At 47.0% G+C, this 23,657-nt stretch overlaps 5 protein-coding genes across 5 annotated transcripts; 4 read left to right on the top strand and 1 right to left on the bottom strand.

Moving 5' to 3' along the window:
• Positions 1-1,288: 1,288 nt before the first annotated feature.
• N7458_009006 (uncharacterized protein) lies at positions 1,289-3,104 on the bottom strand (the record flags this gene model as incomplete). The annotated part of the gene is made up of 6 exons (XM_056912388.1): positions 1,289-1,711; positions 1,778-2,110; positions 2,172-2,297; positions 2,353-2,690; positions 2,737-2,834; positions 2,890-3,104. 6 exons carry the CDS (start codon positions 3,102-3,104, stop codon positions 1,289-1,291), a joined length of 1,533 nt encoding a protein of 510 aa, XP_056761237.1.
• A 4,003-nt stretch (positions 3,105-7,107) lies between these two features.
• N7458_009005 (uncharacterized protein) lies at positions 7,108-7,689 on the top strand (the record flags this gene model as incomplete). The annotated part of the gene is made up of 2 exons (XM_056912387.1): positions 7,108-7,349; positions 7,422-7,689. 2 exons carry the CDS (start codon positions 7,108-7,110, stop codon positions 7,687-7,689), a joined length of 510 nt encoding a protein of 169 aa, XP_056761236.1.
• A 10,493-nt stretch (positions 7,690-18,182) lies between these two features.
• Positions 18,183-20,413, top strand: N7458_009004 (alpha/beta hydrolase; the record flags this gene model as incomplete). Its single annotated transcript, XM_056912386.1, has 4 exons — positions 18,183-18,549; positions 18,629-19,876; positions 19,936-20,126; positions 20,186-20,413. 4 exons carry the CDS (start codon positions 18,183-18,185, stop codon positions 20,411-20,413), a joined length of 2,034 nt encoding a protein of 677 aa, XP_056761235.1.
• Positions 20,414-21,144: 731 nt separating this feature from the next.
• N7458_009003 (class II aldolase/adducin family protein) lies at positions 21,145-22,143 on the top strand (the record flags this gene model as incomplete). The annotated part of the gene is made up of 3 exons (XM_056912385.1): positions 21,145-21,352; positions 21,418-21,725; positions 21,787-22,143. The coding sequence occupies 3 exons, from the start codon at positions 21,145-21,147 to the stop codon at positions 22,141-22,143; spliced, it is 873 nt and encodes a 290-aa protein (XP_056761234.1).
• Positions 22,144-22,725: 582 nt separating this feature from the next.
• On the top strand, positions 22,726-23,527 carry N7458_009002 (uncharacterized protein; the record flags this gene model as incomplete). The annotated part of the gene is made up of 2 exons (XM_056912384.1): positions 22,726-23,264; positions 23,317-23,527. The coding sequence occupies 2 exons, from the start codon at positions 22,726-22,728 to the stop codon at positions 23,525-23,527; spliced, it is 750 nt and encodes a 249-aa protein (XP_056761233.1).
• Between the last annotated feature and the right edge of the window lie 130 nt (positions 23,528-23,657).

The following is a 23,657-nucleotide window of genomic DNA, read 5'->3' as shown; positions in this document are numbered from 1 at the left end:
CCACACAGAGATCGGAGGAGAGTATTCATCGGGCAATTCAGGCCGAGAGAGAGGGTAGAGAGGCAGGAGAGCTATTTTTTATTGATAATTAGCTAGTTTGTTGATGAAATCTACGATTTGGCATCAAAATCTACGAAGAACCTGTGGCTCCGAAGAATGGGTGGCGCACCCAAAGCGGGTATCGGTTTGGGTGGGCAGAAAGGCACGGATACGAGGGCCAATAGTGTTGCTTGGAAGGCACAACCCGCTGCGGAGGTGGATTCAGTGGTTCAATCCCCGCTCCCAATGAGGAGGGACTCCATTGGCCCATTGTGTTCTCTGTTGGCTCCGAGATGACAAATATCGATCCATGCTTGACAGAACTTCCAACTAGGCGCTTGACGAGGGAGCTGCGAAGACGGCAAATTCACCTATATCAGAGCATGCGACGCGCTCATCTCGAAACCGCGACCCCGCAGAAGGGCATTCTGAGGAGAAGAAGTGGAAAAAGGGGCGGGGCGACCGGGAAGACCTAAAGCCTCCGTCACAAAGCCTCCACTGCGTCGATCAAAAAGATTGCGATCACAATGTTTGGGATTTCGTGTGTGTGTTTTGTCTTCTTACTATGAACATGAACCAGTGATAACATGCGTCCTCCAAAGGACCATCGTCAACATCACTCTTCTTTCTTCCTTTAATTACAGTAGTAGGCACCCTATGCAGCTCACGGAGAGAGAGGGCTTTTCAGAACCACGCACTTAAAAGAGTGTCCTCCATGTCTCTTCCTAGTGCCCGCCTAATTCTTTCCTGTGCCACTTCACCAATGATTAGCCTACCCAGATTAGCACCGCGATGTAGAGTGCATTGGGAGCCTGAACGGCACAGGCAAAGCAAGGCCCCCCAGGCCGACGGATGGTGGCATTCTTCCCATTCTCGGAACATCATGCCCTTGCGAGTACCTCTGCGCCCCTACCTGTAGCATTGACGACTGAGACGTAGCCTAGGTCGGCTGTCTCCTCTGGCGTGTAATGCTTGAGCTCCATGACCGACCAGATCCGCTGTTGGAACTGATAGAGCTGCCTTTCGTGAACAGAATGCAAGGGTCTAAAGCTATTTGGCCTCCACTTACCTTCCAGCCATTTATTATTGGTATGGACCATTTCAGTTTTGCTAACACATCCTTGACAATGGTTTGTATTCGGGTAATATGAAAAAAAAAATGCAGATTGAATAGAGCTCCCTCCCTCCATGGTTCCCATCCTGGCATCTTTGTTCAAGGTCAATACTACCAGAATATCCCCATCGTATCCTAGTGAACATAGCGGAATGACACAACAGCGTCAGATCTCTGTCCTGTCTTCGATCCTGCAATTGCAGACCCTATCAATGCGCCTTCCTCCAATTCAGCTCTTTCAATCTCCGTATTCTGCCGCTTCAGGTGCCATTTGATACCCAGCGCTGTCACAGCGCATACCAAACAAGCGCCGCTCATCACTCCACCACCGGCATAATATCTAGGCTTCTGAGAATCCGGAAACATGTACGAAGTGTAGAAGTGAGCAACGCCAGCTCCCATGAGGTTGACAATGGCTAATGCACTAGCACGCTTAGCTTTCGGGCGAGGCAGCGATGAGCTCAACCACGATACGCAAAGGTTGTATGGTGAATACGATCCAGATGTCATCAGAAACATGCTGACGTATCTTCCACCTGTACTTGGTACGAACATCGCCTGGAATGGGAAGTCAGTATACATTTCTTCAAGAAGTAACAACCTTGCAGCTCTTGTGACGCGTACCAGTATATTTCCTATCAGTGCAAACAGGAGTGGAACGGCAATATGGAAACCTCTTTCTTGCTTTTTGGCGGCATGGAATGAGAGGGCCAGAGAGCATATAAAGGCGAAGGCGTAAGGTGGTGCCGTAAGCAGCAGCGTAATCGTCTCGTTATACCCCAGGGTGCCAACGATAGAGGGAAAGAAGTTATTGAAGGATTGGGCTGTGATCAGAGCCATTTGCAATAAAATGAACATGTATAGCTTGGGGTCCATGACTGCTTGTCTGACACCCCAAAGAATCGAATCAGGGTCATTGTCAATAAGTCCTGCATTCTCATTGCGCAAGCGCCAATCCTATAATGTCGCTAATATTTTAGCGAGTCTCCCGTAGATGGATGGATATTGTCTGACTTACCGCAAGTACTTGATGCTCATGTGTTATCCACCAGCGTTTGGTAGAGAGGGGGTAGTCTGGAATAAAAGGGATCACAAGAAGTGCAATCACAACGGTCATTGATCCCTCGATGATAAAAAGCCATTCCTAGGAGTATGAATAGTCAATAGCAAGCCTCCAACCATTCTCAAGGCAAACTCACCCAAGCTGGTCTGCCCATCTTCCCCTCCATTCGCGCGACAATGCCTGCCGCAATCAACCCGCCGAATGCACTAGCCAGCATGTTCGCACCATACAGCAGTGCGATGCGGGGCGGTAATTCGGATCTCTTGTACCAACAAGACATCAGGAAGAATACTCCGGGCAAAAATGGCCCTTCTACCAGACCAAGTATGAAACGACAGATGAAAAGCCCGGCAAAATTGTGTGTGAAGGCCTGACACATGGAGACAACACCCCATGCCGCCGTGACGACACCAATATAGATTGAAGGTTTGACTTTGGTGATGACCAGATTGGACGGAAGCTGAGTGACGATATCTAGAAGGGTAAGCATGGTATTTACTCACTCGATTTGGAGACTAACAGCCAACATAAAAGATCATCAAACACGTGTTATACTGGGTATTTGTTATTCCCAAGGTCTTAGGTAGGCCGGCAATCTTTGCATTTGCAATATTGTTTCTAGGTAGAAATGTGAGCATAATGTAGCAATATTATGAACCTTTGATATACCAACCGGTCAAGGATATTCATCAAGAAAAGAATAACTACAGCTGGAAGTAAACAGTTATCCAACCTGCGTACCAACTCTTTCTCAAGATTCTCTCGCTCATGACTCTCCAAGGATTCCAGCTCCTCTGGAAGAGGGAGTTGATGCAACGGCCCTAGTTTCACTATCTCTGCTTGTTCGGTATCAGGTTTTACCTGGCCGATGCTGTCCATGTTGGACATGGTAAGTAGAACGAGTGACGCGGTAGACTTGGTCAACGACGTGGAGCCGTTTGCGAGAAACCAGCAATCATTGATCATTTATACTCGGGGCAAGCTAGAGCCCCTCCGATCAGGATGCATAATCAACGTTCCAAATATATCGGGTTGCTATCCGTAATCCGGGGTAAACGCGGGGAAAGATTGAGGAGGCAGCTAGTGCAGAGCCAGATAAGAAGCACAAGACAGACGCACGGCCTGCCAGGGCAGCGAGCTCGGTGAGAAAGCCGCAAAATCCCTTGAGACCCTCTCTACTTAAACTCTTCAGGGTGAAGCTTTGGTGACCATAAGACTCAGATATTCGAGTAGAAGTTTGCTACATTTCCATTTCCTTCATACTTACCAGGCTAGAAGCCAAAGCGCACAGCGCAATGTAAGGCAATATGGCCCCGAGGGAAGCAGTAAATACCATCTTACACTGATGAGAACCCCTCTTTGCACGGCATAGCAATTATTGGCTGATTATCGATGAATATGGCTGATCTCAGCTACGTGAGATCTTAATGCCTGATCGAATCTGGAAACTTCGGATATGTCTCCCATAGTCTTCGGGACGGTCATCGTAGAAACAGAACAGTGTTTTCAAATTTCATGGAGAAAGCCAGAGTGCGGGATTATTAAACTTCACACGATTCAATTTCATAAAGTCTCTCGCATCGTAGATAGTCAAGTCCTAACCAGCGAGCATATTTACTCCCAACCACAACCACAAGAAAAATGCAAAAGCAAGGCAGCTATACCTAGGTAACCACCTCAAGCATCCGAAGGGCTCTTATAGCCTACGGTTGGTCTAAAAAGGTGTCTCGGCAGAGAGGAAGGGAATAAAACCCTGATTTAAGGGAGATTTATTTATATAATATATCGGACTTTCATTCGTATCACCTAGTGTATATGGACGAATCTGGGTGTGATAAACGCGTAGGTTTTAGACGAACAGGGTGGTCACCTCTTAGTAAGGCTCCCGTACAAGTGTCCCGGTTCTATCGCGACTAGCGATACTAGATACTGCTAGCGTATGCTTAAGATAGTATTGTCTATAAACTAGGTGACCTCTACTAACTTATTCCTAAAGCGGAAGGATTTTATGAGGTTATAAGCATCGCTTTAAGTAGCATCAGACAGTTTGACCTACGTACAAGTTTTATAGACCTATATTTATCTCAAAAATTGAGAGTCTATTATAATTCTGGGTCTAGTTAGAATAGCTACCTGGAAATTATTTAGTGAGGCTCTTCTCGTAGGAGCAAAATAATTCAAGAAGAGGTATACACTATTAATCTAATTAGATATAATATTTATTACTAGGATAAGGTCGGATATTATCCTTCTAGTAGCAGTAACTGCTAGTGCTATAGCCTCCCTGCTCGTTGAAAGACAAACCTCTATTACCTGTTGTTGGAATTGCGTCTGGTGCATAAAACCGTAGAAGAAATCGTTCGTGCACACTAATCTTAGTGCCACGATGATGGAAGAGAGACGAATCAGGATAGATCACAATCGGCTGATCAGACAGAAGAATCAAGCAGTGGAAGGTTGATTCGGATGGTCTACTATGCCCGGTAATTCTTCCTGAGATAAAAAGGATGTCAAACTTGTTCTATTTAACTAGGAAAACAGGCAGAATTTATAACACTAGGTACATAGTAAATATCACATGAAGAAATCAAGAACATCCGAGGTAATCTAGGAGTGTTGAGTAGTCTCCGGCCAATATAGGCAGTTCAATGCGAGATCGTTGAGGATCAATATGATGAATCAATGTGGTAGACATGAAGGTGTTTCTTCCGGGGAAAAGATGGTGGCGGCTTAGTCATCTGCGGGAAGATCCCACATCAGTTGACAAGATCTATATTCATTAAGACGAGGCAGCATTGGTCAGACTTAAGCTCTTAGGAGCCTATGATAATATCTCGCCCTAACAGATAGATTATTTTGGTTCAGCTATCATGAAGATGTAACATTGTGACGCTCCCAGGAGCAAGTGTTTGGTTATGCGAATAGCAGGTCTTCCGTTTATTGCTACCTAATCTGGCGAGAATAGTATAGCATCAAAACCCCGAAAGGTCTTCATCTTAGTAGTAGGTGATCATAGAAGGGTATCTGAATTTTTATAGAGAGATCTGAAAGTATTCAATCAAAATCAAAGAAAATACGAAGTTCGTCTAGAAAATCCAAAATTGCCTCCAGAGTTCCCCCAAATGTGGCCAAGTATCGGGCACGGAGAATGCTCCTAGGAGCATTGGATCTACAATAATTGTAATCAGCCAATTGAACGATTTTCACTAAATACATCCTGTTTACAATAGCAAGGATCGCCAAGGAAGTAGCAAATTTACGATGTCCGCTCTTTGCCTGAAAGGGAAAAACTATACAAGGGGTCGGGCTAGCTTGTTGCGTTTTATTGAGCCTGCTTACTCAGATCGCCTCTCGGGAGGAGATTAGTAAGCAAATCTGGGATTGCTCGGGTCAGGCTCAGTGAGCAAATCAGGATGCTCGGATCGGGCTCAGTGAGCAGGTCACCCTGATTACGTAATGATAACTGAGCAGCTCAGGTCGCTCAGGGGCGTGCTCAATTCTACTCAGTGAGCAAAAGCGGCGAGGGGGTGAGCACGAGAGCGGAAGGGGAACGCCAAGAGTTGCCGGACAAAATCCGGTGTATATGCAAGTTAGCCGCGCAGGAAGCGGTAGAAACCATCAATAAGGTTCATATGTGGTGGATGAAAAAGGCAATTGAGCACATGGCCACGTACCTAAACGGGACCACCACTAGCACGTCGAGCGCCACGCGGCATCGGGACCGGGAGTGGCTTTTCTGAACAAAGACGCGCAGGAGGAGTAAAATGACAACATCTTGAAAATAAAAGGTGACGCCTCATGCGAATAACTTGCTAGCAGGAAGAGAGTGAAGATGGGCGTAAAGGTGTAGGACTTTAGCACAGAACAGCGACCAGAATGCAAGGGCGTAAAAATAGCAACGAGAGAAATCCCAAAAGGCTTCAAGGGTCCGACCGGGCGATTGATAAACCTGATAGATGCGGTGGGTCAGGGTAGAGAAGACGGTGCCGACCACTTTCACCATTTTTCATTAATATCTATAGCAGGTCTACTTCTCCAGGAGACCGCCGCATGGTAAAGAACGGATAAAAATCAAAAGAAGAAACGGGTGAACCAGTTCGATAAGTGCAGAAAGGGGAGGGTAATGTGTCGCGTGCCCAGGGTATCGTTTTTGTCTATTAAATCCGAGCGTCCGTCTCGTTTAACCGTTTAATAAGTCCTGATAACGAATTGGGCCCCATCTTGGCTTCTTGGCATGATGAAATGGCTAGCAACTTGCAAGGCTAAAGGCGTGATTTGAGATCGCCGAGACCGAAGGATCCATTTGATTCACTTTGGAGAGGGGTCCGTCTGACTGAGCGTGGCGCTGGTATCCAGTTACAATTCAAACGTTCGAATCAAAAATTCGGAGAGATAGACTAGTGGAAAAAGATTCTTGATTTTCCTCTCTTTTAAAAGATCTTTCCAGAGCTCCTTTTGGCCTAGATAGATTGACCTTCCAAGGCATGCCTGAAGAGATGATTCTCAAAGTTCTTAAGGGACTACAGGTTTCAATCTTATGGAAACCCACTATCTGCTGATTCAGGGTGCAATAATGGAGCGCTGGAGAGTGGACTTGAGACCTGGCGGATTGCCAATTGGCTGTCAACGAGTTCTTGACAACTTCCAGGCGCTCCGCTCGTTCCCGTTCCAGGTTATTTGTCCGCCTTACGTCTCCACTCGTATGGAGAATAAGAGGGAACGAGGGGGACCGAGTGTCAAGTGTCGGAGTGGTCAGAGGTCAGGGTGTCGTGGAGACTGGAGGTCGGGAGCCACCGAAACAGCCTTGTCTTTCTTTTTTTATCACCAGACGATAGTCCAGACTGTTCGTCATCTTTTCTATCCCTCCTGTCCCCAGATAATTGCCCTGATCATGTTAGGGGGCTATCTGGGTTGGATTCCACTTCTGTTTAAGCCGCTGGCCGAGTATTATATTCCGCCCATTCAGCCTCAAGCTCGCTTACGTACCGAGAACCGGCCTTGGCAGGATATTATCACCGGTCTCTATGGCGTGCCTCCTTTGATTAAGATCCATGATCGAGAAGGCACCGTGAAATGGAAGTTTGAACGTGACGATGTGCATCAGAAGCTTCCCCCAGCCCTACAACGCTGCTTGTATGCCTCTGCCAACGACGCAACCGAGCTCAAATAGCTGCGTGGGGGCACCGCGGTTGCAGCTATCTATAGCGATCTCGCACTAGTCATCAATCATACTCCGGATGATCCAACGATAGACAAGCAAATCACCTTTGCGGTCTGCAGAGATAACGAATTTCTGTGGAATGCACATAGCGTAGAACCATTACCCGGGGATCTGCTAGCCGTCGCGACCACCGGGCAGCGTCCCTGGGATGGCATTCTTGTGTATAATGCTAGCACAGCCAACCCGCTGGTCGATGAGCCGCCGGTGCTGCAGAATATCACTGGTCTCCGGGCAATCCATACCATGATCTAGGACGAGCAGGCCCAAATGCTATAGGCCTGTGGAACGGACGTTGCAGCTGATGGGTCCGATCCCGTTCCTGCACATAGCGTTATCCAGGGCTATCCGTTCGATGCGTCAACGAGTCAACTTCGCAAAGACGACGCTTATATCTTCAGGATAAATAATGCATATAACATTAACACGGAATAGGGCCCGGGGTATTCGTGGTAGGCTGGACCTCACGACCTGGTCCCCGTTCCTAACCAGCGTAAATTCCTCATATCCAATGATCGGGGCTTGTTTGAATTTGATATTGAGAAAGGCTAGTTTGTCGCTGAATTTGAAGACGTGATAGAAAAGTACCTGAAAGGGTTTGAGGTCACCACAGATGATCGTTATAGATATAATCGGGAGGGCGAATAGGAGGAGTTGCCCGAGTCGGACCTGAAAAGCTTCAACCTTGCTCCTGATGGGAGTTTCATTTATGTGCAGTCGCTCTAGCAAACGTTCCGAGGCTTCTATACCAGTTTAGTCGTTAACGGGCAGCGCAAGAAGATCGATATTAGCGATGAAATCTACCGATCGAGATAGTACGGTGATATCGACGGCTGGCCGAAATCCAAGTGAGGAGAAAATGGCTATTTGGACAAGACTGGAATGTGTAATAAATGTTATTTATAATATTATCCGATTTGCACCCAAATCTGATGGCTAGCTGTGTGCCACAAGAAAATAGCTAAGGAATACCCTAGAGAGTCCTGATGACAGACCGAACTGCCCTCCGTAGTTTAGAGACAAAGGGCACATGGATCTCGATGCTGCAGGGCAGCGAGTCTTCAACCGACAGAAGCAATGAATCTACCTCTATAATGCTATGTTATACCTAGTTCTGCGCTAATGATTCTTCCCAGGCAAGAAATGTATATATACCGGATTTTGTCTAGCAGATCTTCGCTGTCTCCTTCCGTTCTTGTGCTTATCCTCTCGCCACTTTTGCTCATTGAGTAGGATTGAGTACGCGCCTGATCAACCTGATTACTTGCAGTGACCTAGCTGCTCCTCATTATCACTCGAATACTTAGTTACACCGCCTAGGGATAACTCAACCTGCCCCCTATTCAGTTCTATCCTGCTGCTCTAACATGTAAGTTTAAAGCCAACCATGCTTAGTAAACAGACGGTGTTCAACTAGAAAGCTGCTATCTTTAGGAGGGTTTGAGCTCTAATCAATTGATCTAAATGATTTATTCACGCTTTTCCACTATTGCTAGTGGAAATGTCACAGGCGTAATAACCCTTCTGATAAATACTTTAGGGATTTAACTCATTCGATTTCACTGATTAAATTTAATCGAATTTTCACTACTTGTGTTTATTCACCCGTTCACCTTTCCAGAACAAATAATGGATTGAATTATTACGTGCAGTCCATAAAATGAATCTCCACGAAACACTTTGATTTGTTATTACCGCCTAGTAATTGCTAGTATATTGATTGATTTGTATAGCTGTTCTTTTTGTAGGCTTTTCTTTCACTATCACATCAACTATTATCATATACTATTACTATCCCTAACGTTTCAAATTTTATTACGTTCAAGGGCTATATATACCAGTCAACGCGTTATCCAGCGAAATATTATCAATGAAATTCTACGGATTAAGCGGGCCCTATATCCTATTCGCTGAATTACACAGCTTTGAAAGCAAATAGACTAACTTCTCACACCGTGTATACGCGAAGCCGCGAATTTTAGTACCACTAAAGAAGTCGAGTGCAAATGCAATACAATCGATTCCCAAAGAACCTACAGTTACCTCTAGGAGCTATACCTAAGATACCAGGAGCAACAAAACTCTCCGGGCCGCCTAATACGTTCCTAGAGCTGATAGAACTAGCGCTATATATACTCATGCATTGTAGATTATGCAACAAGACTAATATTTCACTTGGCTTTCCGGGTTAGGCAGTGAATGTCGCAACAAAACTAGCCCTATCTCCCTTTGGTACGCCGTTGCCTCCACTATTTCGGGGCGGCAGCTCACCCCTTATAGGGATCACTAACCCAAGCAATTCCTTACGAATACTAGTCTTAGAGTTAGCTCACTCCTACCTTTATCACCAATAAGTACAAGTTGCATCTATGTCTTACGTTAAACATCATAATCGTATGTATACTTGATCTGATAGGGCCCTAACCGCTTTTGACGGAAGAATTAACTATAGTCTATAGATCTCTAACTCGTGACCTAGGAATTTCTCGTATTTTTGCCATGATCATCAAACTCGATTCAATATCTCCTGTTGGCAAACTCGTCTTAAAAACGCGGGTACTTAGAATATCAGCCTATAGGGAAGCCAGCAGAGAAAGGGCAACTAGATGAGCTGCAAGCGTCTGCTATCAAACCTCCTCTCTTGTTTCTCAGGCCCTAATTCTAATTACGCTAATCTCCAGTTAATAAGCGGCTTGAGACCACTATCGCGCTATTTAGTTGCATAAAGGGTAACAAACGAGTTACCGTTATTTGTTGGAGAAACTTGAGAATATAGGTTAGTAATCGCTAGAGACAAATGAGATAGTGGGTAGGCTCAAGCGGAATCAATCTTGAATGCCGAAGGTTGATTAATTGAAGAAAAGAACGAATGCCATAGGTTAGGTTGAAATACCCCATAGATTTCGAAGGTACTAAGTAGCTGCCTTCTGCCTGGAGTAATAGCGGGAGTCGGCTAGGCTGCCATTGCAATATGCATCGATATCTATATTTCACGTGATCAAGGGTCCAAATGAAGTTACACCGGGATCATGGTCAGGGAGACCATTCGGAAATAATTCTATTTATTCTAGATGTATTAATGCATTTGACTTGACCGTTCGAGGGATTTCGGCTAAACCCGGATGCTAGTCGACTTAAGAAGCCTACTCTTAGTCGTATAGAAGGTATCCGCCATCTCTTTGGAAAGTCCCTGATTCCCTCTGCAGATTGCACGTCTAGAACGCTCTGCTCCTCATCAACAATAGGAATTGAGACCATATTGGGGCTGCTTGACTGTCTATGCGATCGTTATGAACCCTGTCAAAGTTTTGTCATAGACCGATAATATGTATCTACCGTAAATTCTGATTCGACAAAGCTCCAGAAACAGCATCTATATTTCTTCGACCGTTGCTATGAGCTGCCGGTGATGGAGACAGTGAATTTTTTCGATCAGGTTGATTATTCTGGTGGTTCCGATGTATTTCATTCTTTTGACTGTCATGATTGTTATGATTCCTGGTAGAGCGTATACCCTGAATGAATGGTAGTAGTACGCTCTCCGTCAGTAGCTCATAAGCATAACGCATAGCAGGTTCGTATGCGGTGGGACGAGGCGGCGATATCATTACGTCGGTGTTATCAAGTAGCCTCGTGTGAATATATGCTGGAATATTGAGCTCGTCAGGGGCTCCCGGCACAGTATAGAGGTGCTCATCAGAGTCTTCCATTGCTTTCCCAGGCGCCGCGAATCTGATGTCATTCTCGTGAGGCAAATATCAGGAGCTGAAGCACGGTGGGCGTCAATGTAGGTCTTTGATTCCGAAAGAAAGGCCAGTAACTCAATTCAATGGTTCTGAGACAAGTAGTCGACGAAAGACTCAAGGGTATAAGGATCCGGAGCGTGTCCCGATAGGATATGATTAAAGTTGGGATATCGGGACGGAGATATCTGCCCTAGAGAAGGTTCTCCACCTCGGCTCACATTGATTGCTTCCATAGTTTCATGTGTTTCTTGCCTCCTAGAATGTCCCATTCAGGGTTTTGATCGGAAAATTAGAACGTCGTGGGCCGCGGAGCAGACAGGTTTTTGAATGAGGGGTTCATAACAAAAAATTGAGATGCTCCTTATCTAGGGTCTTCTCACTTCTTATTAATAAGAGTTGTGCGATAGACTCTTGTTGCAAGCAAAAGTTTAGCATAGGCAAAGGAAAACCCGCTCAGAGGCTGGCTCATTTTGCCGGGCAAAATGAGGTACTCAAGTGAGATAGTTCGTAACCCCTGACCGGTCGAGACCGGGTTCGAGATTCTGCAGCCGATTTTTTGATTTTCATTGTTCGCGTCACAGTCAACCCTCATACAGTTTTCTGACCTCACCCATGGTATGCAAAAATCTACAACAAGCTATCTTAAGGAAGCCTGAAATATTTATAATGAGCTGATAATATAGCGGATAGATATCTCAAGGTGTGAATGCCTTATGCATCCCCATGGTTTTGGTTCGTCTCCGACTAATTCGATGTAGATATGCGTGGATAGTTCAACAAACTGGCGAATTCTTAATCGTACGCTCGCTACATTCTACTTCTCCCGGCGTTTAGGATATGGTTGGTGAATGGCTCTATATCGTATCACGAATGAATAAAGCTTTGAACGGGGCAGTCATGGTGCCGTAATGTTCTCTAGGCTCGGAAATAGCGTCATCTGACCTGTGTGAGTCGCTGTCCTTAACTAGACATATACCGTGTGCCACAAGGCCAGCATCCAAATTGATCCGTGGAACTATGTCCGTGCGGGCTCCAAGTCAGATGTCGTGAGCCCGTGGTTAGGAACCTATAATTTAAAGCCTCATATTTTGCAATCCGCCCGATTCGCCGATATCGTAGAAGGCCTTTCCGCCAATTAACTCGTAAAAACGTGTCCAACCGGTCGGGATGGCGCCTAGGGCCACAGGTGAATGACAGGCCCGAACACATCCACGAGCACGCCACGTACCTCGGAAAAGCATGTAGCCAGCTGTAAGCGGTCGGCAGAGGAAGGCATAACTAGGTACCATGGAACAAAGTACAGTCATACCTGTCATCGACTATTTGCGCTCATTGACAAGGTCTTGCGACAACCTGCGATCGGAGAGAACCTTCAGCACGTCCAGGACGCGGCCATATGCACACATACGCTCTAGAAATGCATCACACTCATCAAGTATTCTGTTGGACTGGGCACTACTCCGCTAAACTCGGCCAAATTTAGTGAATCTCCCAGTTTAGGACTAGACTTTAGACTTGCCGCTTTTATTACTTGTTATGTGGTGCCGACTAGCCACCGTGATTAGACTTGCCTGGAGTTATAGTTGCGTAGTTCCACTGTGGATCCCAAGAGTATCTCGCAACCGTACCGTTGCTTTGCTAAGGCTTACGCGGATTCAAGCACTATTGAGTATCTTGCAGGATGTGCTAGAAGTGCGCGAAATGTAGGTCAGTCACGAAGTGAGGTCACTAAATAAGCTCCCCTACTTGTAGGATGGGTTATCTTGAGGGTGAACTGTGAAGTGCAAAGTACAAAAGCTAGTATCCAAAGAACATTGTGTAATTTATCACGGAGAAGTAAACTTATGTTGCTAAAAGATTGTCCTTATTTATCCAGCCCTTCGTGGTGTGGTCTTCAGTTAGGTGTGAGGCGGCATTTTCGCTATTAGTATTAGCTCGCATAGCTGACATATCCTTTCGGGTTCATTGATGAGATATAACAAGGGGAGAGTAAGTAGGTAGCTTGTCCAATGGGCGCTCATAGGTTTCCGTCGACCCCTACGCCGCCGTACATGCACTGCCGAAATGGCGGATTACAGATTGGAATACATCGGAATAAGAGAATATAATAAGGTCTTACGATACTTAGAATTAAAAGCACGAATAACTATCGCTATGTTTGATAAACGAAGAGTGACAACGGACATTCCTGAACAATTATTGCTGGCAGAATAGAGGTGGACGGAAAGTTATGCCCACACCCATTGTGGCCGACGAACTCTCAGTAGTCCAGGCTCCAGTGGCAGTTTTAGACCCAATATTGTCGGCTACAGTGAAATTGGATGTCGATGACCTGTACTCGATAAACTACACCCTTTTAACGACTAGGGGTGCCTTGGGTGCCATGCTACGCCACAATGGCCCATTTGGCAAGAATATGCTTACTAAGGCCTTCCAAGACGTCACTAATTGTGGCAAACGCCCGATCGTACCACTGGCCCGACCTACCACTAAAGAAATTCCACCTGGGCAACCTGCATAGCAACATTGCCATGCCACATGGGTATTCGCTTATAGATAGAAGCCCCATCTTTATTGATTGTTTTTCAGTAACATCGAGGCGAAATGGACCTTTTTGAAAATGGAGAGAGATATCGAAACTCGGGACAAACATCGTCCCAAACAAACCGAGGCTTGGATTCTCGGCAGTGGAACTGCTTCCTTGGCTTCCGCCTTTTATCTGATCAAGTATGCCAAGATCACCCCTCATAAGGTACATATCCTGTAATCGCATGGCTCGGCTCAAGCAATTTTACATCGAAAGGGTGATCCAACTATCGGATACGACCAGTTTGGAGGTTGCTTGCCTCTCCCAATCGGTGACCCCTTGAAAGAATTTCTGGCTTCGATCCCATCCTCTATCCCAGCAGTGTCTGGCTCGAGGCAAAGTTTCTTGGATAGGCTAGAATCAGCAGGGAAAGTCGAACCTTTGCAAAGAAGCACTACCGCACACGCATTTTGGTTCAGAAAAATAGTTTACTGGGGAAACTTGTGACTGCTCTGTTAGACCTGCATTTTAAACACCGACTGAGGCTTGTCCTCTGGCCAGAGCCCAGGCTAGAGAATTAGATTAAGGACTGCTTTGCAGAGAGCTTCTTCGAGACTACCTTTTGGGCTGTCTGGAATGCCCAATGAGTGCTCCTTATTTGCTAGTAGACTCTTTTTGTCTTGGTCTAACTGCAATTTAAATTCCATTAGGTTCGGTCTTTATCCTTAGTATAGCGTAACGAATTTAGGCGTGCCCTTTACTAGTATCCCGGCGACTTTTAAAGCCTATATATTTTTGACTACCTCGATATTATAGATCACTACTAATAAGAGTCTATATTTCTTCCTATCATCTTTTTCCTCCGGAGCCTAGATGTAGATGGTCAGAAATTGAGGCACGAATGGGTTCACTTACAGTCCTGATTGTCACTTTAAAGGCCAAATCTTAGAGTCACTCAGAGACTTTGGAATTCGAGGAGGAAGAGGTATCTAAAACATTGACCCACGTTCGAGACGCAAGGCTGAATCTCAATCGCAAATCGGAAAATTTACTAAATAAAGCTAATGTGGACTTGTTTTTATTCCTATATTTAATTCTTTTCTTTTAACGCGCCTCAATCTTGCTTGTCCACGTACAATATATACACACTGCCCTCCCAAATAAAGTACAATTGGACCCATTTCATGCCCACGGTACTTTTGCATACTTTGATCCTCGTCCTGAACAACTGGACTCTACATCTAGTGACATGTTTTCTCTCAATGTTGATGCGAACGGGAAATGGTTCCATGAAAGGTCGAGGGGTCGACCTCTTTCGCTACGGAGGCCTTCAGCGTTCCTGTTGCATATACCTTGTCGAGCAGCTCGAGGAGTCACCGTGATAGTCGGTGTCTTCGGCTATACAAGGTATAATCCAAGATCCAATGTGGACTGAGTTTCATATTGAGTTGGATTGGTTACGAAAGGACTTCTGCTAGTTCAGACAACACATCCGACTCATCCGATGATGGAGGCGATTTCAGCCTATACCTAGATTATAGACTGACTTTCTTGGCTTACCGAGAAGTTCCGCTTCATGCTAATAAATTACGCCAGTTTCGTTGATGGACTCCCGGTCTTCTCAACCGCATTTGATTATCGCAATGCAAATTAGACACAAGGTAGATTATGCGGAAAGCAAAGATATTATGCTTTTGTTCCGTCACCATATCAGCGCTGCAAGTTTAAGCTTGTAGTGATTTCATCAGCTGCTCATGGCCTGTGCTCTGTACTCTTTCAAGGGAGAGATATATCGGGCGTAGTAAGCTCCCTAGGCCGTCGGCAGCAGAAGCTGCTTTTGCCAGGAAAATATCTATGGCTGCTGAAACAAAAGCTGGAAATTATCATTTCTGCCATACTTTACAGAGATATCCACGCAGGCTGGTTGGTTCTGAGTGCAGGGTGATCGGTTGTGAGTGGCGTTGGGAAGTTGAACAAGGTAATAGGTACAAGTCTCTGAAATCGTTACAAGCATAGAAGCACGTGAGTTCTAAGCCTCAAAGGGTCGACCGCGAAGTAGATGAAACTCTATATGTTTCCAGTACACAACTACCCCACAGCGGGGGTATGGATTTTAATTTGAACAAACCGTAGGGTTTATAATGGTTGGTAGATTGGAGCAATAAGCGCAAGACCGAAACGAGGAATTGTTTATGAATAGGGAAATTGGTATGTGGGATGATGTCACCATTGATACAGTGCCATGGATGAGCGATCAGTAGAGAGGCTCAGCCACCACCGAAGAGCTCCTTACGCCGAGTTCACTATTACCACCAAGGATCCCCGGGGCGGGAGGAGAAAAGAGACAGGCGGTGCGTTATTTAACCGGCACACTCCAAGATAGATATGTAGAATTAGAGAGTGACTGAATATTGACAGAGAGAACCCGGGATCTTCGACGGAGCAGCGCGCGTCACGATATGCGATTTTTCAATGACACAGTTTTGGACTGGTTCGGTTTCGACTTCGTAAAATGGCAGTTCTCTTTCTGTAATCGAAACCCCACGCAGAATTGGATATAAATCTTCAACATGCTCGGAACAAGCGCTGCATTCCGACCCAGCTGCACATTCACGGTAAGACACGGTAAGGCTTTCCCATTCGTTATCATCGTTCGTATTATCATCACCGTGTTGAAGAATAAAGGTAGGCGTCAGGCTCTGTAGCATGTTGGAATGTCCAACTAGGATACGAAGATCCTGGTCTCGCTCGGAGAGGACTCCTTCGAGCTTGCGCGCACATTTGCGGTATAGTTCAGCTTGGCCAGCGTCCATGTCATTGATGAGACATTCTCCGAACCTTGGAACTATGAATCGTTATATGACACTCTTGTATTCTGTCTTTTTGGCTTAGGTCGTACCTTGTGATTAGATAGGTGAAAAGCGAAGTTGCCCGAGAAAGATGTGCCTGCCTCATGCTGTATCCTAATATAGGCAATAGGATGGATAGTTTTGCAACAGCGACTTCATGTCAGCACTTTATAGTGATTCATTCAAACATATCGCTTACCTCCCATGTATGGTCACGCCATGCATGAAACTGGGCTTGACGAGTGTACCTCCCAAAGATGTTGGGGTACCCTTGGTTACGAGGTGGGCCAGAACCCTCCAGATGTGGTCCGGGCCACTTAGCCCCCTGGACACTTACAATCGATAGGGTGGTACAACCAGAGCCATTCAAATCCACCTGATATCGGTTGGTGTGCTCTTTTGATGGCACTTTGGCATCTGTCCAAGTAAAACCCTTCTGACTCAGATGAGATTGAGGAGGAGAGTAACTAACTAGCTAGTTAACGTAATTCCCGGCCGTCCCGGCCACCTAAAACCCCATACAAAATTCACTATTTTATAACTCCATAATGCAACCACTAGTTTCAAGATATCTTAGCGCTTAATATATTATAGTGTATACCTTTATTTGGTTGAGAAATGTTTTAGAGTCTGATCAAGGATAGAGATATATCTATGGTGGTTGACGAGAGCGTATTTTTGGTATTGGAAGTAAATAATGATTTTTAAAATATTTCAGTTACGCTGTGTGATTCCTTATACTAAGAAATTAGTATACTAAACATCAAGCAAGAATAACGCCTCGTTGAAATATTATATCTTGAAAATTGGCGTTAGAGTATGGGCTTTTGGGGTAGCAAGGACAGCCCGTTAACTAACTAACTAACTTAGTTAACCTAACTAGAGCCTATCGATGATCACTAAGCGTGTGCAGTCATGTGGTCACCGAGTGATCACATGACTGTACTCAGCAGATCACTGAGCAGGAGCCCGTGCTGAGATTGACTCAGTGAGCCTGAGTCTGATCGCCCTCATTAAAGCGGCGGCAGCCCAGACAAGAAAGCCCCACCCGGCGGGCATTATCCTGTATAGACTCCTCCGTATAGGTGTACATCGCTGATTGCGAGTTCGCAACTGATCAGCCAACCAGCGGGGCTTCACCCAACAACTCACTGACCGACCACTGCGCCGTCTCAAGTGCAGTCAGCCAGTTCAACCAATAATTAGCGCCTATTTCTCGGCAGCTTAGAATTGCTTTTTCATTCTTCATGCTTCATACACACCCAAGAAATCATTCTCACCAATCAGCAAGACCAAAACCAAATGCACAGGACCCGACTGGACCATCGCGATGCATCAGCTCCCGACCGCTACATTCTCACCGTGTGATAGGCTTGACCTGCCCAATACCTCCCCCACCCCCGCGGACCCTACAATCGGCTAGCCATGGGTCAGCCCGTCGACTGGGGGTCTTTGTTTTTATCTGATAATTTTCATTTGGCTTATCTCAGCCCTGAGAGGGGTTTCTGTTGTCTTGACTGTCTTTGAGGCATATTGAGTTGCCCGGTGTGCCTCGATAAGCTTCAGGACTCGGTGTATATCTTAAAGAGGGGTACATTTCACGGTACTATCGAGGAGTGGTGCGCCATGGAGGAGTGCAAATTAGCCAACTCAAGGCCTGTTCTCTATCGCTGGCGAGCGCCTGGAGAGCGAAAGGGTGCTCCCTGGGTCTATCTTTTCGTCGGGGCCCTGTGCATCTTATGGTGGAGACTGCCAGCTCCGAGGGGCAAGTCGCTTCCAGTGCCAACCGCGATAACAACACCCGCCGCTTCACCTTTTAGTTGGGACGACATCACCCCATCCAAATCATTGGAGTATCATGATTGTGGGGACGGGTTCCAATGTACCCGGCTAGAGGTGCCGATGGACTACAATCGGGCCGATACCACTCGAGGGCGAAAATTCGCATTAGCAGTAGTTCGGATCCCCGCCAAAGTGCCCGTTGATGACCCCCGTTACGGGGGAGCTATGCTAATTAATCCAGGCAAGATTAATATCACCTTTCGTGAAGAACGCATGGCTAATATGATCAGGTGGCCCCGGTGGTCCTGGAACACTGCAAGCATTCTTATCAGGTCGCAACCTGCAGACAATCGTTGACTCGGAGAATGACCCCAGCACTGTCCCACTCAATGCGAGCGACAAGTACTTCGATATCATCGGCTTTGATCCTAGGGGTGTTGGATCCACCACGCCAGCAATAACGTGTTTCCCCGACCCGATCTCCCAACGGAACTGGGAATTGCAAGTCGAAGCAGAAGGAATGCTGGGAAGTGGCCCAGATTCCTTGCAGAAAAACTGGCAACGGACGCAGGCGCTGAACTCCGGATGCTCTGTGTACGAGATGGCTGCTGATGGCGTGCAGGGTGATGAAGCCATCATGGAGTATGTGAGTACTACGCTCGTCGCTCGAGATATGATTACTCTTGTCGAGCGCCATGGGGAATGGCGTGAGAAACAAGGCCAGCTGGCACAGGAAGCGTATGACCTGCAATATGGTACAGATGAGTCGCGTGCCATTTTGAGAAGCACCCAATGGCATGTGGGCAGGGAACCCCTCCTGTACTGGGGTCGGTCATACGGGACGCTTCTAGGAACGACTTTTGCGGCGCTTTTTCCCGACCGAGTATCTCGGGTAGTCCTAGATGGCGTGGTCAATATGGACAGGTACTACGAAGGACGGGGCCCCAACGTAGTCATGGATGCTGATGCCATTTTCAATCGCTTCGGCGAGTACTGCCACAAGGCGGGTCCAGAGGGGTGTCCCTTCTACGCAGAAGGGGGATCCGACACTATCAACAATGCCTACTGGACTATCGAAAACCAGCTTCGAAACACTTCACTCCCAGTGATGGCATCTACCACTCGCGGGCCGGAAATTGTAACATGGACCGACTTGAAGAACATCCTCCGCGTTGCGGTATACCAACCTCTACTCGCATTCCATGTATTGGCGGATCATGTGAACGAGCTTGCAAAGGGTAACGCAGTGACCATGGCGGATTTCAAGCATCGCAGGCATTTCGGAGCTTGTCCGTCTACTGAGTGTCGCTTAGCAGGGCCGTGGTCTTCTCAGTGCGCTAGTGGCCAGGACAACACTCTGTACGCAAGTGCGGCTATCCTTTGTACAGATGCGGAGTATATGACAGACTATACTCTGGCCGAATTTCGGGAGATATGGGCCGGGTTGGTTGGTGATAGTCGGGCCGTGGGAGACTATTGGGCGCAGGTCCAATTGTCTTGTGTGGGATGGAAAGCAAAAGCTAAGTACAAGTTCACAGGTATAGATAGGGTCTTTTCATAATTTTTGATCTTGCTACCAAGGTGCTGACATGTTCAGGTCCATGGGGTGCAGTAACGGCGCACCCAATGCTGTTTGTCTCGAATACCCTTGACCCAGTCACTCCGTTGCACAGGTACTTGAACTTTACCAGCAATGACAATTCCGAGTATGTACTGAAACCAGCCAGCGCGAAACACATGTCCAAGCAATTTCCCGGATCTGTATTACTGGAACAAGATTCTGAAGGGGTAAGTTATACCTCTACGGTTCTAAAAGCCTCTCTTGAACTGATTCAAATCACGATTAGCACACGACCATCGCTGCACCTTCACTATGCGTCGCAAAGTCTATCCGAAATTACTTCCAGACTGGGGTACTCCCTGCCACTGGCACTCTCTGCGAGGCGGACTTAAAACCGCTGGTCGGTTCTCGCGGAGAAGTCAAGGGGCAAGATCTAAACTGTGCTGATCGAAAGCTCATGGAGGCACTGATGGCTGAGGTCGAACTGGGATTTCTCTCGCCTGTCCAGCTGTGACTGGACACATAGTACTTACGAAGAGATGATGCTATCTTGTGATAGGTCTGTATGTGAATGTCGTTGGATTTCCACCACTTGCCGACGGGTCGAAAGATATGGACATTGTGAGAGGGGATTTTTATGTAGAGCAAGCGAAAGCGTGATACCTTTCATGAATTTGTGCCAATAGCGAGCGATTGAATCGAACGTACTTCACTTGTGTTCTCGATGAATATAAGCAGCGTGTGCTGCCTGGAGTTTAGCGTTTGCTGCTTACGTTGGATTCTTCGGTGATCTAAGCAACTTGTGCCGCCTGCAACTAACTACTATAACTAGCTTTTGCTGCTTATGTCGGATTCCTCGGTGAGTATGCAGAAGGCTTCCCTTTCATTACAGAGAGCACGCTGGAAGACATCCGACATCGGGATTCACGACTCGAATCCCGGGCGGGCCTCAAATCATGATTATTTATCTGACAATCGCCCTACCAACGCGTGGTTTACAGAGGATAACCTCGGGCAGGTACCCCACAAACTCTGATTGTTGACCGGAGAACTGGCCGGCGGGGGAACACATCTGCTGCGGAGAACTGGAGGACCTCGGCTGGGATCCGTCCGATCTGGTTCCAATGATAATCAGCTAACCCCGCGTGCTGAGTCCATCATTCATCAGCAATCCCTTCTCACTCACTAACTCTCACAACCACAGCGCGAATTGTATCATTCACCATCACTCGGCAAGAATTCATCATGGCTCCCCCAACAGCAACAGAGACTGTTACCAACATTGCCGTGCAGGCTCCGCAGTCGAGCCAAGCGGCAGGCGCCGAAAAGGCCAAAGTCAAGATGCAGATGCCAAGCATGCCCAAGTTTGAAGATAAGATGCAGGAGCGAGAGTATCTCAAAGGCCGCCTGGCTGCTGCGTTCCGGATTTTCGGAAAGAATGGATACGATGAGGGTATGGATGATACACTTTCTCGCACATATATTCCAAGCGGAGGTTCTCACATTCTATGGCATTAGGTGTTGCTGGTCACATCACCCTTCGCGACCCCGTGGATCCATCGACTTTCTGGGTGAATCCCTTCGGTACTGCTTTCTCTTTGATCAAGGCGTCGGATTTGATTCAAGTCGACCACTCAGGCAAGGTCATCGATGGAGGACCCAACCGCATGCTCAATGCCGCGGCATTCATGATTCACTCTGCTATTCACGCTGCTCGGCCGGATGTCCTGTGCGCAGCTCATAGCCACAGTCTCTACGGGCGCGCATTCTGCTCGCTGGGTCGCCCGCTCGATATCATTTCACAGGATTCCTGTGCATTCCATGATGTAAGTGACATCCCAAACCAACCATTCCTCAGGAATGAGAAAATAACACGGTCGGAACTAGGACCACGTGGTATATAAGCAATTCAACGGCGTCGTCCTCGCCGAGGAAGAAGGCAGGAACATTGCGGCAGCCCTCGGTAATAAGAAAGCTGCACTGCTGCAGAACCACGGCCTCCTCACCGTTGGCAAGAGTATTGAAGAGACTATTTTCTGGTTCGTGAGTCTGGAGAAATGCTGCCATGCACAACTACTCGCCGATGCTGCGGCAACCGGTCGAGGTGGTCAAACGGTAAAGATTGACGATGCGGATGCTGCCTTTACATACAAGACTGTTGGGACGCCGCTAGCTGGATGGTTCAGCGCGAAGCCGTTGTTTGATGTCATCCACAAGGAGAGCAATGGAGACTATCTGGAATAAATTAGGAATCAAAACCGTCCCCACTGATGACATACCTGACAGGGGTTCAGCGCTGTTCAGACAGTGGTGGACTCATTGACTTGGTGATTGAATATGGCTTCGGGGCTCTATCCGTTTCTGCAAGACCAGAATGTTTATAGTGAAGACAGGGGTCAGAATGGCCCTAACGAACAGGGTCGCCCCAACTCTCCTTCAATCTCATGTTGTTCACGTTTCCACTGGTTAGACACAAGCTTAGACAAGCTCCGTGAGGCTTGTTGAAGAATATGATCCACAAACCGGAGACTGCTCCGTGTTAGTAGAATTGTCCGGTTGCTGTCTGGTAGAAATTAATGCGTCAATCACCATGTTGGCGGTGCGGGGATCCACCGTTTCAACTAGCTGGCGCTTATATTTAAGGTGTTTTACTGTGAAACAACACCTTATTTCCCGGGTACGACAAATTTATCCGTTTCCACCACTAAAGTAGGAGTTTTGCACTGCATTCGTTGCATAAATATCAGTGGTCCACCCAGAGAATATGAGGATCAGCAGTGCTCGACTTAAACTCACGAACTGGGTTCGCGATCAACTCTATCTACCATGAAGTTTCTTCTTTCTCTTCTGACCAGCACTGGTCTTGTCAATGCTGCCCTTTTTGGCTCGCCCACCACCCATACCAAGCGTGATAGCTGGGGAGGCAGTGTTTCATTAGGCCCGTCCAAGTCGACTATCATTAATGCAGTTACCACCATCATTCCTGGTACTGCTCCTTCCACCCAGAATGGTGAGCTTTTCCTCTGGCCGGGAATGTCCAACGGTACTGGAGACTTGATCCAGACCACCTTGGAAAGCTGGCCTGATAACTCTTGGTGTGGAGCCACCACTGGCCAGTGGTGTGTTCGCGCCAGTGTGTTCGGGTCTTTCGGCCAGCTAGATGGCACTGCGAGCCCGGTCAGTGGGAACGAGAAGGTTCGGATTGAATACAATTTGGAGAGTGACGGACAGACTTGGAAGCAGTATGTTGCATATTGGAGATGGAGACTTGATATGATATTGACTTCTTGCAGGACTGTCACCAACGCCGACACCGGAGCCCTCCTTTCTACATACTCGCTTGCCTCTGGCCCCTACATGACCGGGTAGGTGATATTGAATTATTGCTATGAGATTCTGCATACTTACTCGTCATAGCTACGGTACCGGAACTGAGTGCGACAGCGACTGCACTGGCACTATCGCCGCCCAAGAGTACCTCAACACGACCATCACTCTGGCCTCCGCCGACACCACTTTCGGCAGCACCATTGCCACTGCTCAGGGCGCTTCCTACACTGGACTGAAATCGAGCCAGAGTGGTAAGGTCTGGGTCATTGACACCATCAACATTCCCGCCATGTCTTAAATCTTGAGTATTGTGGGAACAGTCCTAGCTCATCGAGGACGAATGTGATGTAAGGAAACTCGGGTATAAAATGAAAACGCTGCAAAAAAACACAAATATACCCCACTTGGACTCTGTCTATACATTAAAT

Source organism: Penicillium daleae (assembly GCF_028827525.1).
Source record: "Penicillium daleae strain IBT 16125 chromosome Unknown utg000008l_segment0_segment0, whole genome shotgun sequence".
NCBI classification, from domain to species: domain Eukaryota; kingdom Fungi; phylum Ascomycota; class Eurotiomycetes; order Eurotiales; family Aspergillaceae; genus Penicillium; species Penicillium daleae.
Note: the sequence above shows the minus strand (reverse complement) of the source record. Positions and strands in the feature narration are given on the sequence as shown.